Genomic DNA, 15,849 nt, shown 5'->3' with positions numbered 1-15,849 from the left:
ATTGGGGAAGGAATTAATGCGCTAACTACAGCACCCTCTGGTGGCAATTAATTTTACCGAGTTTGTAGACTTTTACTCTAACTGCTATAGAAAGAAAACCTTAGGTAATAAATTGTTAATTCTTTCACCATTTTGTTCACAGTAAAATTGTCTACAGAAAAGTGGTAATTGGATAGTCAAAGTTCTAAACTAAAATAAAATATATACCGTATATAAACCCGTATACCGTATATATACGGTATATAAAGATTATAAAAATAAAAATTTTAAAAACAATTTTTTGAAAGTAAACTTGATATACAAATTCCAAGATTAATCCAGACACCAATTAACACTACTATTATAAAGGTCAATCGATTCCCTACGTAGAAAAATCAAAAGTTGTATACTTTTATAAGTAATAACATTTTAAAAAAATTGTTTGTTTACCTTACCGCAGCTGATTTTTGGTGATATGTGGTTCCCATGGCAACACAAAATTGTTTGTTATTCGCTAAAATAAATGAGTAAATACACAATTTAAGAAGCAAGATATTTATAAACATTATAATAGTAAGAAGAAACAAAAAGGGCGAAAAATAATAATAACTAAATAAAAAATGGCGCTGCCTAGCGGTGACACGAGTGGCTCTCGTAAGTCGGCCGCCGGGCCTGCAGCGGCCGTACGAGTAACGCTCGTAAGTCGGCGCCAATGGGTTAAGGCCTCTTTTATGCACGTTTTCCGTCGGGCGGAATCTATTGGGCGATCCGTCAGGAAGTTTTTTAACATGGGACCCTTTTATGCACAACGGAATCTCTGTCGCGTTTCAGCGTTCCGTCCGCGGTGGGGGGAGGACTTGCGCTCCACCGAGTTTCGGCGTTCTGTCGGGGCCATTTTTTACATAGGATCAAATGGAACCCTATTATGCAACAGCATTTTCCGTCGGGCGGAATACAGCGCTGCCAATGTATCCCGTGCTCTGTCATCCACAGTATAGAATAGAAATCGTTCAACCAAATTGTAAACAGATGATCAATGTAATAGATCAAGGAATCAGCTAAAGAAGTGATATAATTGCAAAAAAACTTTCACGGAAAGTATAATAAAGTTTACATTTTTGTTTAAAAATCCTCGGAAAAATATAATCATTTTGCAGCACAACATACAAGTTTGCAAAAGCTCCATCCAGTCTATAACTTTGATTCACCGGGTGTGCAGCCCACCTCCTCCCTCGTAGTCTATTTTTCTTCACACATAAATAGTTCAAAACCGATACACAATGGTCTTTCTTGTGTGACTGATGATGGCCAAATAAACAAAGTTGGTAGCACTGGCACCCCCCACCACTGATATTATAAAAATAACGGTGGATTCCGCTCGGCAGAAAAACTGCGTAAAAGGGGCCTAAATTACTTCATCAGGGACAGTATTTGTGAACTATCTATGCAAGTATAACTCAACAAAACGAAGGAAAGTGTGCCTTACACGTGCTACTATCCAGGGTTGAGTTTAGACTAACACATGGGCTTTTCTCCAATGTTGTTGTTGTGGTACACAGGTATTTCTGATCTTAGAATGGTCGAACATGTGCAGGAGACAGCCTTGTGGATCATTGGTTTGAATCCCGTCTCCACCAGGTCTTGTGCGCAAGTTCAGCAGTGTGTGACATAGCTTAGAGGAAAACAACATAACAAAAATAGACCATAACTAAATCACGGTGCATTGTTAAGCTCTCATAAGTGCACGCTAGCTATCAACATAGTCAAAATTAGTGTGATGGTTATCAAAAGTAATTTAAACATACAAAATTTCTGAAATGTACAATGGGCATTTTTTTAAAGACACTGTCACAGTAGGCTTGAGAAAATTAACATGGGGTTTTAGATAAACAAACAAGATCTCAGAGAAGAAATCCTATACTAGAATTAAGTGTCAGTGAAGTTTTACAAAGCCTTTTTGACCGTACATCTTTCCCCTTGATTTTTTTTTTTTTCAGGTAAGTGAGCTGAAATCATTCGCTATAAATCAGCCAGTTGGCTTCCCTTAAAAATAAATTAACAGTTGACTTGGTAAAGAAAAGCAAACGAAATACTGTTAAATATTCACTTTATTTTAAACAGTAATGACTTTCACTAGAGTTAAAACTAGACTGATAATTTATGACTAAAAAATTAAGTTAAAACACTACGACACAGACACAAAACGAAGAATATCTTGGCACAACATTCAAAAACTCAGTCATGTTTGGTTCAATATTTACACCATCATACAAGAGAACCAAAGGTCCCAATCACAGAAGATTACACTGGGTCTCTATAAAAAATAAAGTTTTAACAGCCTTGTAATAATTAACATTTATAATTTTGGCTTACAGTAATTTAATCACACAGATAATTTGGGTACTTTAACAGGATGGCAATATGAGTTTTTTGAATTAAATCACTTTTATAGTTCTCAATGCATTAAGAGATTAAACATTTGTTTAAGAGGTTGATGTTCTCTTTTATCCTTGCCTTTGAGCAGGCATTAGGCATGTCCATGGAACGTATCAAGCAACGCAAGAAATAAGCTCGTATAGAAGAAAAGCAGCGACACCAGGCCACAAACCAACGACATACCTGCTTTGGTGAACAGTCTATAGTGCTATCACTGAACCACAGACTAACTTGTCATGATCACCAGGTAAAAATACCTGTGTCCAAACAAAAAAGCACGATGAAAATTAGGTACTTTAGTAAAGAATGTGTGAGGTTTAGATTAAATTTAAATAGCTTCCACAGGAAAGTTATCAAAACATCTCTAGTCTTAAAGAGCAAATTAATGTGATCTGCTTACGTTTAAAAGCCTGCCTAAAAATAATGCAATAAAATATTAACCAATATATAGTATAAAATACCTGTTTTTTTTTTTCTTTTTGTTACTCTACTTTAAAATATATACTGGGACGGTATTATGTTCCCTTTTAATTAAAAGAGGCCACTATTAAATATCACGGAACTGTAAAATTATAAATAAGATAGTAAAACAAATTGTTACACCATATTACTTACTATACAAAATTAAATCAATCTATAACTTAAGGCTTGTACAAAACATCAATACAGTATCTTAATTTAATTATAAATTAATTGTTTTCAAGAATTAAAACTCTTACCAATACTGTTACTGAGGTCTTATACTATAGCTGCATTAAACATTGTGATGTTAGAAATTAAATTCACATTTTTCAAGTCTTGAACAATTGTTGTAGATGAAAATATGCTCTAAACTCTTGTTCTAAAATTTCTTCATGCCAATTAAGCTGCAAGGATCTTCAAGTCCCAACATGACAAATGGGAGCAAAATTCTAAGAAAGACCTTAAATGTTTAAAACCAGAATGTCCTCAATATTTATCCCATCAATCTTGTGTAGTATTCTACTATATTTTTTCTTTACTGTCCACTTCATCAGTATTTCTGCTGTACTTTAAATAATAGCCATTTTTACATGACTACAACGGTGTTCAAAAGCTCGTCTTTTCGTTTATCTGATACTGCCTAAGACCCGAATGTGCTGGATTAAAAAGTGTCAAATGTTCTGTAACAAAATATATTTGTACCAGATTAGTAGTGGTACAAGAAAAGCACATGGGACTGGTTGTAAATTATGTAATATAACCTATTGGTGACCAAGTAATCTTTGTCAATTATTTAAAACCAAACCTTTTGCAGAAACGGGTTATAAAGCCAAATCTATCTAAGTAATCCAAGTTAGTACAGATTTAATTGGTTGATGGATTTGAGTAATCCTACTTAAAATACACATGAGGAGAAATGAGTTGTTCAAAATATGACTTGTCAGATTTTCAACCCCACAGTCACAGGCTTGATTTGGGACCACCACTTAAATTTTGAGGAGTTTGTATTCTGTGAACAAGAAAAAGGTCTAGAAAATTACTCTTACTTAAACAGCAAAATAAAATTATTGTTTTTACTTTATAAAAACTGTATGCCCTTGCGGTATCAGTGGAAGTTATCGTCTACAAATATTTCCACAGTTAAATTTGTTTGTTGTAGAAAAACTTAGACTCTCAGTAATTCGGCAGATATCGGACTGTGATACTGCCGAATTAGTGAAAATGCCGGATTACAGGAATGTTATCAATAAAAACGCTGAATCAAGTGCATTTTAGCACTTAAACACGTCTTGGAGGATCGCGTGAACGGAAACCGCTATTGCCGCGATCGGGCATGATGACGATGATGTTTCCGTGAGGCGATGATAACGTCTCCACGTGATGTTTAGAATTTTGCCGAAGTCACGGAGGACAACGATGATGTCTACACGACCGCGGGAGATGTTCATGATTTTGCCACAATCGGGCATGACGACGATGACATTTCCGTGACTGCGGGAGTAAATGATGATGTTAACACAGCCGCGGGAGATGATCAGATTTTTGCTGTGATCGCGGAAGACAACGATAATATCTACATGACCGCGGGAGATGTTAATGATTTTCCCCCATCGCGCAAAGACGAAGATGTTGCTTCCGTAACCACGGGAGGCAATGATAATGTCTAAACGGCCATGGGAGATGGTCATAATTTTGCCTCAACCGCGCAAGATGACGATGACATTACCGTGACTTCAGCAAATGTTCATGATTTTGCCGCAATCATGCAAGACGACCATGATGTTTCCATGACCGTGGGAGTGGATGATGATGCCAACTCAGCCGTGGGATATAATCTGAATTTTGCCACGATTGCGGAAGACCTCCCCCGTCAAAAGGCGCCGGATTAATTGAGTGCCGGATTAGAGAGGGTCTACTGTACTCAGATTGGGCCTGCAAACTTATAGGGTTTGTTTTATTGCTCAGCTCTATTCTTGATAGGCCAAAGATTTTGTGTGTTTTTACGCCAGTGGTATTTTTTACATTTTGAAAGGGAACGGTTCAAACTAGTAAACATATTGCAGCAATAACATTATGATTCTTATTAAGACCAACACAATTATTGCAAAATTTAAATTAGATTTATGAGAAAAATAGATACAAAAGTATTACCAGAGTAAAATTATTTTCTGAAAATAATTACTTATTCACGATAAAGCTATACAAATAATTTAACTAAATATTACCAAATTATGTTGGGTTTCAAACCCTCATTATATTTAATTAACTTTTCAATACCTTTGATAGCACAGAAACTCCTACTATACAACTAATTTGATTAATTAAATATCAACTAACAATTATTTGTAAATAGGATAGCTATTGAAATTAAAACTTAAAAAAATAAAAACGCTTAGAATCAATTTGAACTTGATTTTAACTGAAATTAAAAAATTTGTTTAGTTTAAATATAAGTCAATACTCAATAGTTTAATTTTACACATCCTCAACTATAGATTGATACTTCAATATCAGCAAAACCAATGTATCACGTCAACTTAAGTTTCTATAATCAATGCCAACCAAAACTACACTTAAAAACGTCATGCTTTCGATACATTTACAAAACTAGTTGATTCCACAGATTGGAGCTTTTAAAAATTATTAAAAGTAAAACACTGATTTCTAGTATAGAACATAAACTTAATGATACTAGGTTCTTATTAGGTCGAGTAAGTACTCTAGGATTATTAAAAGGACGTAGGAATAAACAACAGTAGCAGTCTTGCTGAGGAGATAACAGATAACGACGAATGTCAATTGTTACGTAGTTACGGACGGTCTGTTGGCGTTGAGGTCAGGGGAGGGGGCGAGGGGAAGGTTGGAGGCACACTGGAAGTTGGCTTCCTCCAGGTCCTTCTGTAGCTGGGCTAGGGCTGGTGTCTGTTGTACCACCCCTTGTATGCTGGCCAACACCTAGACAATACAACAAGAATCAATCACAAGTCATAAACATCTTGTACATTTGATGTCAACAAGTGGCCTATAATGTTGTAGGCTGATTTTTGGTAGCTAGTTGTTGCATTACCTCCAGTGCAGAGTCTATAGCATGGTACTGACGTTGCACCTCGCTCACTGCCAGACCCCAGTTGTCAGTGATTAGTTGCTTGGACAGACAAGCCTTGCCCAGCTGTCTCTCTTTGTCTTGCAGTAGACATGTCTTCTGTAAAACACACAACATCACATTAACTAATAACTACTGATTCTCCCTAATACAATCTCCAAAAATAGACCAAAGAGACTAAATAAGCGACAGTGCTTTTCCATTGTAGACACCAAAATATAAAAAAGCCCAACTGTTTCAAAACGATTGGCTTGTAAGATCAGAGTCAGCTTGTTTAAATCTGACAACAGCGTAACGTTCTTTGTTTTTCTTACCACTATTCTTAATGGACCCCACCTTAATCTCTGTGCCACTCAATTTGGGAGAAAAATAACTATTTAAGATGGGAGGGAAAATCCACAAAAAGTGTGATTTGTGTTCTGAGAAGAGTGTGTGGGTGTAGAGTAGTTTTTTTTTTATTACAGAAATGGCAGAATGCTGTACATATTTGGACAGTAATAGACCCTTGGTAGTCTTATAAACGTCCCCAAACAATTAGGCAGTCTCTCGAACATCAGTCTGCAAGCCCAAAATTCTTCCAAAACCTATTTACAGACAATATTTTAACTATATGCATAATTTGAATACGGGAAATAAAAATGGTAGGTAGTTTAAAAAACTGTTGTGGTAACTACTTTAAAAATATTACAAAAAGGTTTAGTACTGCTCTTTTTTTCTTTTTTTTTTCTTCTTGATACTGATCTCTTAAGATCACAGTGAATTAAATCCAATGAATAAACAGAAATACAAGGTTGTTTTGTGAGTTGTAAAAAAATGTACAACCACAAACTTAGAAGACATAAATAAAGAACTATTATATATGTAAATTTGTTACGTGTAGTTGAAAAGGTAAGATATGTGCATAAAAAACAATATGGTCTTGGGAATTCTGTGACTTCATTCAGTGCAAATTTGCTAAGAAATTAGAAAAATAAAATTAAAAAATATTAAAAGTGTACTATACATAACTTTTATTTTAAACAAAGAAAAGAATGTGTGAGTTAAGTGTCCTGGGTTCGGATCCTGGTCACTGCCACTAACTTTTATCAGTACAGTTCACCTTTGTACTGTACCGGCTCACCCCTTGCTTTGCTGGATACGTTCCACGCACAGATCTGTAGTCTATGTGGACGGGCAAATGCAAGGTTAAAAGAGGCCGCCAACCTCTTTTAAAAAAAAAATTAATTAAAAACTGTATTACAATGGTTATTATTGATTACATTTTTAATCCCTTGCATATTATTCTCTTATCTCTAATCTCTTATTATATTACAACCTGCTTATCTAACTTAGGGTTATTGTGTAATTAACCTGGACCTGGAGGTTACCGGAATGGGAGGGCATATGTATGTACAGGGTGAATTTTAAATGAGTTCCCCCCCTACTTTTTTCTACATTTCTTAAGATATCAACTTCGGACCACGTCAGATTATTGTAGTGTAGTAAGTACTTCATTTTTACTGGATAAACATTTTTGGCCGCCATCTTGGATCCGCCATATTGGATACAAAATTCTTTTTTCAAATGTAAAGGTAGGGTTGTGACCCATTGTTTCAAATTAGAATTTTACGTTGATTACACTGCCGCAATTAGTTTTAAAAAATCTTGATCCGTTCTAAAGTTATGAGGACTTTTTATAACTTTATTTTTAGCCCATTTTAACATTGTGCATTTACAAACTAAGACCATAATCTCAAAATAGTGCTAGATAAAGATAAGTATACACCACCATTCATTGTCAACCTATTATTACTTAGTTATGACGGATTAATTTTTTTCGGCCGCCATCTTGGATCTGCCATTTTGAGATGTGATAAATTAATTTAAATATGAAGGTGGTGTTGTGACCCATCATTTTGAACTACTTTTTTATGCTGAACTCAATGCCGCAATCCGTTTTTGTTTCTTAGGCTTTCTTGATGAAATATTAAAATTATCTTACTTATATTTCCAATATTTCAAAAAACAAATATGAAAATGCAAAACAGATTGCGGCATTAAATTCAGCATAAAAAGTAGTCTGAAATGATGGGTCACAACACCACCTTCATATTTAAATTAATTTATCACATTTCAAAATGGCAGATCCAAGATGGCGGCCAAAAAAATACATCCGTCATAACCAAGTGATAATAGGTCAACAATGAATGGTGGTGTATACTTATCTTTATCTAGCACTATTTTGAGATTATGGTCTTAGTTTGTAAATGCACAATGTTAAAATGGGCTAAAAATAAAGTTATAAAAAGTCCTCATAACTTTAGAACGGATCAAGATTTTTTAAAACTAATTGCGGCATAGTAATCAGCGTGAAATTCTAGTTTGAATCAATGGGTCACAACCCTACCTTTACATTTGAAAAAAAAAATTTGTATCCAATATGGCGGATCCAAGATGGCGGCCAAAAATGTTTATTAAGTCAAAATGAAGTACTTACTACACTACAATGATCTGACGTGGTCCGAAGTTTATATCTTAAGAAATGTAGAAAAAAGTAGGGGGGTAACTCATTTAAAATTCACCCTGTATAAATGTTTTGGTTGTTTTCTGGTGCTTGGTTGCATTTATAAAAACACATGTTTAAGGGCCGGAATTGAAATTTGACGTAACCAAAACCTGACAATTTACAAGTCCTATACAGCCAAAGTAATCATTTTTTTGTGTTTCCTGACTTCTACATTAAAGCTTATTTTTCATCACAGACTTTTAAAATTTTCTATACATCATAAACAGTTGTCTTAAATTTCACCATAAGGAACATTTTGTCAGTTATGATTGTTTTTATAAACTAATGTCTTACATAGCGAATTCAGTTTCTTAAAATGCAAAAGAAGATTATTGTTAAACGTTGAGCAATGAAAAATCTGTGGAATTAATAATCAATCTTTTTTTGTCTGAAAATTATTATTTATTAGCTATCAGTTATGTTTCAGTTAGAGGGAATCAAAGAGGCTGATTAGGACTATTTTTTAAAAGGAATAGATTTAAGTTTATTTCTCTTAAAATCTTCCATTTTTCTTCCAGCAACAACAAGACAACAATTTGACAATGTCACCTGTTCCTCTAGCTGCGCTAGAAACTTGGAATGTATTCTTGTGTATGTGACAATAAAGAAATATTTATTTATCAAACAAGTCCTTTATTTAGACAAAATATAAGTGTTATGTTTCCGGATCTTTTATTGGACATCTATCAGCCCCTGGACTCAAACTTAACTCTACCCGTGGTGTTGTATATATTTGCAAAGAATCAATCTGTGTACCAATAAAAAACACGTGAAATCAGCAAATAAAGAACCAACAGTTAACATGATATAAACTTTTACAGCAACAGATTTCCTATTGATCAATGTTTGAACAAAACTATTATAAAACTACACCTACAGTGGAACAATATTTATCAGACAAGGATAAAAACAGATGCTAGCTAGCGTAACGACAAAACCATGCTTTGCGCTCGTCTATGCGACTCTTCTAGTTAGTGCCAGGCCGTCTATAAGCGCCCAAGCTTTGACAGGCGTCAATCCAAGATAAAACATGTCAATAGATGTTGCGGAACAAAACTCACTTTCACCTCAAATACAGCTTCGCTTCAATCAAAGTGTCTTTCATCCATGGACAGAACCTGATTCAACGCAACACTGCTGTTACTGGATGAATTACATAACGTTTGTTCAAAGAATTACCTTTTTAGCAAGACATTACAATGGAAATTACAAGCATAATTTAGGGGAAAGCTTAGTGAATCTACACAAATGTGAAGACTTTTGTAAAATGTAACTTAACTGATAAGAAGCTGTAACACTATTTCCTAAGTTCTAACATAATAATTATGTCTTTAAAATGTTAACCAATTTGTATTTTATTAGGAGTAAAAAGTAATTTTTGTTTTGGGTTCTAATCAATTACTATGTATTTTTTTAAATTACAAATATAGGACGGAGAAGACATAGCTAACTCACCAAAATGTTTTTGTCTAAAAACATAAACTTATAATATTTTTGAAAAGTAGAACACGAGGGGTTCCTTGGGCAAATTGCAAATTTTAATAGGGCACAAAACTGGATTTGAAGGCTAAACGAGCCTTCTAACTCTTGTAAAGCCTTTCGAGTAAACTCTTGCCATTCTACCTTTCAGATTATTAGGATAACAAAACTACTAATTTACAACAAATTAAAATTTTTGAATATACATCTATACCGTAATAAAGTGATGTACCTACCTCAATTAGGTTACAATTTAACAATACAGGTATCCTATTTAAAATCTACGTTTTCATATAATGTTTTGTTATAATCTGTTTTTTGTTGACTGTGGTTAATCATTCAACTGAAGGCAATTAGCTGTTTAAAATTCACGATTAAAACCGTAATACGGAATGTTGTCAGCATCATTGGGTCTTTAAAAACAAACTGTAGACATAAATCAAATACTTGGGGGCAAAGCCCTCAAGGTAATTAATTACCTTTCTAGTTATTCTTCATCACTACGTTAGAATGAAAAAAGGTTTAAAATGAAACATAAATCGTGAAAATTGGTTAAGTAGAGAAAAGCCACATTTTTATAAGTATATAGAAGATGTACGTTATTAATGTACTTACCGGAGGTTCCCTGCTACATGTTTGGAATTTTATACTAAGGTTAATCCTGTATTTATATGCACAGCCCTGAAATAGAAGCATTATAAACACTGATGTCCATAGTTACCTCAGGTGAGTTGTCATTCTGCACCTGTTCCCTGAGTTGTTGCACCTGCAGCTGCAACTGAGCAATCAGCTGTTCTCCACTGACCACCTGCGCCTCCGTCTCTGTCAACGAGTCTGACAACCTTTTTCTGGAAAATAACAACGTTTGCATAAAAGCCGGTAAAAAAACAATAAACGATTCACCGTTGCTTTACCAGTTTCAATATTATCTTTTAAGTTGTTCTTGCCCTTCGAAAAAGGATTGTTATTATTTCATATCATTTTAATATAGAGCCATGCAATCTATACTATTAAAACAGTATGCTGAGAATTTATATCCTTACACACATAAAACAGCCAAAGTTCTTGATCCATTTTGAAGTCAACTGTTTAGGGCTGAAAACTTTTATGAAAGAATAACATACAGGAATCAATATTTTAACTGTGTTTCCCTCAATTACCTACAAATTTGTAAAATGGACTGTATTGTAATTTTCCAAATCTTGAGGCTTGGTAACTCTGGTAAGGCAAAATATAAGAATCAGAATTGTTTTTAAATATAGACTGAGTAAAAGTACTGAGTAAAAGCTAGTAAATTACACCAAAAGAGGAAAATGAAGTATCAAATATAGTTTGTTGAAAATATAAAAAACCACAAACATGTTTACACGAACATGTTGTTCTGTACATGTTTACAGAAATATGTTTACAAACATTTCATAAACTGAGGATTTATTCCGAGCACTTATTCCTAACAAAGTGCCAGGAGTATGGATAATGGTTTGTCACATTTACCCCTGGGGCTAGAAAAATATGCTCAACAAATTAAGTCAGTAATTAAGTAGTTTACAAGCAGAGCTTAAGTCTGCAAGCCCCCCCCCCCCACAACAAGGTTTGAAATTGACGCTGTACGATCAATGGTGGTAAAGTAATCAGTATTTATCTACAACAGCAAATATTTCTACAGTAGCCTAAATTAACAAGGCTTACAGTCTTTTTTTTAGTTTTGTTAAATTGTAAAGCTACAATTAGTTAACTAAAAAAAATTAAAAGCAAATTAAGCAAAATTTTACCTCTCTAGCAGAGCAGAATTGTCATTGGTTTGCTGGATTATCCTGATGACTTTTAACAGTCGGGTGACTAGGTTGTCCACTTCTATCACCTAGGGAAATAAATCACTTTTTAAAAATATGTATACATATTTTTATCACAAAATGTATAATACTCACTTATATCTAGTAAGGTATGAAAGAGGTTATGTAACAAAATCTTAATTTCTTTAATTCTCAAAATCTAATGAAGAGATTCAAATTTGAGATTTAATCGGTTGGGAGTAATTATCTAATAATTATTTTACCATGTTTTCCCACAATCCTGCATTGTCATAATGCTGGAAAATGAATACGGATGTTGACGTGGTCGCAAAATATCATTATAAAGTTGCCATGATAGCAGGATATGATTAAGATATCAACTTGACTTTGAGAGATTATCAAGATGTCGCCAAAAGTTACAAAATATGATCCCCATGTTACCGTAATTGAGGGAGATGATCTCGATGCCACCGGGGGAACAGGAGGTAAAGAATGATGTTGCCATGATACTAAGAGATAGTCACTAAGACAACATGACCAATAGAGATGGTAATGTATAGTAGGAGAAACAAAGGGCCCTGTGATCACAGGAAGTGAACACAATGTGGAATGTAGCCATGATAGCAAGAGATGGTTGCAATGTTGCTGTGAGTGTGGAGACGAAGTCAAATTTTGATGCGATCGCAAACAATTATCTCAATGTTACAAGGTTGCTGTGTTTGCTGAGATTAGACCCCTCCTAGACGTTACCATCTCTATCAAAGTAGATGAAGTATTACTTTAACCATCCAAAGACCTCTTTACTACCTTCTTTAGGAGAAGTTTGAAAATGTATTAGCACACTGAAGACAAAAAAGGTCTGATAATTATTGTGTAAAAGATTACAGCGTTAAGATTTTGGACAGGTTAAAAACCCAGGAAAGTTTAAATTATTTGTAACTGTTCAAAGTCAACCTGCTTACCTGATCAACCAGTGAGCAGACAGGCAATGGAGGCAGACTGGTGGACGGATCCTCAGACTCCAGCTGCTGACGACGTAGGATGGCTTGTGATAGGTTATGTAAACTCTCACTACCAGGAGACACCTACAACAACACACAAAGTGTAACCGGTATCAAGTAGTCTGCTTAGTAGATTCAACTTTGCATAGGGTTTCATTGAACTATTCCATTAATTGCAGCCCACTCAAGTGCTGAGCAAATCTCTCTGGCTTGTGAAAAGGAGGGATATTGAGGTTTGATTAATATATAGTAGATGGCCAGTTTACCTCGTATGAGCCGAGAGACGCCACAGACAGCCGCTTCTCCATGTCCTGAGGTGAGGAGGAAGTAGTGACGTCTCTGATGGTGAAGGCTGAAGGCTCGGGCTCCAGTGACAGCATCTGCTCACCTTCTGATGATGGTTCTGTGACAACAACCATCAATGAAACATTTGAATGTATAGAAAGTAGCAACACTTTCAAGAATGAAGTGTTCAAGAACAAGGTGACATCATAGACAAAAGAATTAAATATAGACCAAAAGCAGTGCTGCGGTTAGCATATATTCTGGCGTGCACCGTTAGGAGTGTCGTGTAGTTTCGGTGCACTCCGCTGCAGCATCAAGCGCTAGTGAGCGTTTCCATAACAAGTTGGTAGTTGGAGGCAGGGTTGTCAATTTCTGGAGATTTTTGTTGGAATCCAGAGAGTAGGAGTTTGTTCTGTTATTTTTCCGTGTTTTACAAATATCCAGAGTTAAAAAAAATAGGCTTTTCCATAAAAATTAACAAGATTTTAGAATTTTGTACTTTACCCATATTGAAATGTGTGTCTGATATGTTGGTAGCATTTCGTTTGCAAGGGTGGTAGTGCTAGTAGCAGACAACAAGTCATCGACGGCAGCGAATCGACAAACACTGTGCACGCTCTAACCTTACTTTGTCAGTCGATATTTAATTCTTATGTGTATGATGATATATTTGTTTTTGTTTTTAGCTTTACCAGTGTTGGTATTGGTGTTGGTGTGTCTGTGGTAGGCTGTAGCGCTACGGATGGCAGTGAGTACAGCTGACATGAAGCCTGACGCCATATTGCTGCTGCCCAGAGAGCTGCCTTGATGCTGAGGACTACTGTCAGCACTCTCAGCACTGCTGCTGCTCTGACTGTACACCTCATTGTGGAATATCACATCCTGGACAAACAATACACAAAATTTAAGAATATGTAGCAGGAAAGGGTCCAAAAAACCGCAACAATTTAGGATTTAAATATACAGTGGACTCCCAATTATCCACAATAATAAGTGGCTCAGTGATCCTGGATAATGATAATGTAAACCTAATCTGGAAATGCCTGAGAATTAACTAACATTGGCCATCAAAACGTAGTTAGGCTGTAATACAGGTTTAGGTACATTTGAAATACAGAGCAGATACCTTAAAGCTTTGTTTCACATACTTCAATTTACAAAACAAAATAATTGGAGAGCCATTTACACTGAATAACAAAATTAAAACACACAGAAAATACAACTAATCAACTAATTGATTCTCTAAAAGGGTCACTCATTGGTAGTGAAGTAAACAATGACAACTCTAGGTCTACCCGCAAGATGATGGGCCTCCTCACATTAAAAATCTTGGTCGTCGTTTTACTTAATTACATTTAACTAGAATTTTTCAACTTTTTTTCTGTGGTTAATCCACATCATGGTTATTCCGCAGCATTGTTAATCCACTTATGGACAGTCAGGAGTCTACTGTTTTATGGAGGGTAGTTATTAATTAGTTTACAATCAAATACAATTTATTTTAGGATAAGCTTTACCAGTTAAAAACAAGGTAATTAAACATACATGGAACTAACTTTTGCTTACAAAAATACACTGCAGAAATCTCAGGATTAGAACAACTTTCAAATAGGTTCCACAATGACAAATATAGCTGTAGGAATAAGCTTGCTCGACGTAAATGGAATCATGATTTGTTTAGTAACTTAAAACCACCATTGAAATACTCTCTCAGAAACACAGTTCAGCATTAAAAAAAGGTATTTTATATTTTTATTCCTTATTTATTTCTTCAACATTTTTATGAGTAGTTTTTAGCAAACGAGGATCTAGGAACCAAAATGTGTGAGATAAAGTAAACATCCTTTTGTTCAAGTCTGTTTTGTTTGTACTTCAGGTACTTTGGATTTTGGATGGGTAGAACAGTCTCTTGTAGGCCTTTAGGCGTGCTCAAACACATAAAACACTTTCTTTTTTTTTAGTTTATAAGTTATATTATTATTTCGTTAAATTGCATTTTTGTTTAATCTGTTCTTGATTTGTTAAATATGTAGATTTATATTAGATTGAGAAATCTCATTGTATGTTTATTTTTATTTTTATATTTACGTTTGTCCCTAACTTTGCCTGGTAAAATAAAGAATTTTTCATTTAATTTCATTTCAAACAATCATAAAATTACCACGTTTTCTATTAACAACAGAAAAAAGTCACAAAATGTTTGTATTGTGCTGGGTATTACGTCATTCTACTGTTATAATCCTTCTTTAGTATATTAATGTAGTTTACTAATTTTGATATTTCTTTATTTTTGAGTTAACTTTTGATGGTTAGGATTTTTTAGTTAGGTAAGGTTCAAGGTTTTGTTGTAGCAGGAAAGCTGTCCAAACCGTTGTGTTTTTACTTTTGCTAAAAACTATATTTTACACAAACAAAATGATTTGTTAAAATGTTAAAAACAATATTCTGAATAGTAAGCAGAGTAACACAGAAGCACACTGTAGAGGAGGGAGACTTTTTTGTAGCTCTCACAGAATATTGTTAGTATTTCACTAGTTTTTTGAACCTGTATCTATAAATTACACTTATAAATTGTATTTTGTTTACATAATTCAAAAGTAAAGTGTTTCCAGCACTTTTTACATTTATACCCATGCTATACACTGTACATATAGTTGATACAGTCACACACAACAACACAAAGCCACACCAAACTATGATAATACACTCTTGAGCAGACAAATATTGTATACTGTATTGTTTTGTTATAATCTAATATCTATGTAC

At 34.5% G+C, this 15,849-nt stretch overlaps 1 protein-coding gene across 1 annotated transcript in view; it reads right to left on the bottom strand.

Moving 5' to 3' along the window:
* Nucleotides 1–2,081: 2,081 nt before the first annotated feature.
* LOC128991728 (mucin-4) overlaps nt 2,082–15,849 on the bottom strand; it is a 49,954-nt gene continuing 36,186 nt past the window's right edge. Inside the window, exons 8-14 of the mRNA XM_054414868.1 lie at nt 13,776–13,965; nt 13,065–13,201; nt 12,760–12,882; nt 11,777–11,865; nt 10,726–10,852; nt 5,945–6,079; nt 2,082–5,832 (exon numbers count right to left, since the gene is read on the bottom strand). Of these exons, the coding sequence (XP_054270843.1) occupies nt 5,680–5,832; nt 5,945–6,079; nt 10,726–10,852; nt 11,777–11,865; nt 12,760–12,882; nt 13,065–13,201; nt 13,776–13,965 (954 nt within the window). The 3' untranslated portion in view covers nt 2,082–5,679. The remainder of the gene's footprint in view (nt 5,833–5,944; nt 6,080–10,725; nt 10,853–11,776; nt 11,866–12,759; nt 12,883–13,064; nt 13,202–13,775; nt 13,966–15,849) is intronic.

This window comes from Macrosteles quadrilineatus, unplaced genomic scaffold (assembly GCF_028750875.1).
Source record: "Macrosteles quadrilineatus isolate MER2022 unplaced genomic scaffold, UCM_ALF_1.0 Scaffold_1__1_contigs__length_201487025, whole genome shotgun sequence".
NCBI classification, from domain to species: domain Eukaryota; kingdom Metazoa; phylum Arthropoda; class Insecta; order Hemiptera; family Cicadellidae; genus Macrosteles; species Macrosteles quadrilineatus.
Note: the sequence above shows the minus strand (reverse complement) of the source record. Positions and strands in the feature narration are given on the sequence as shown.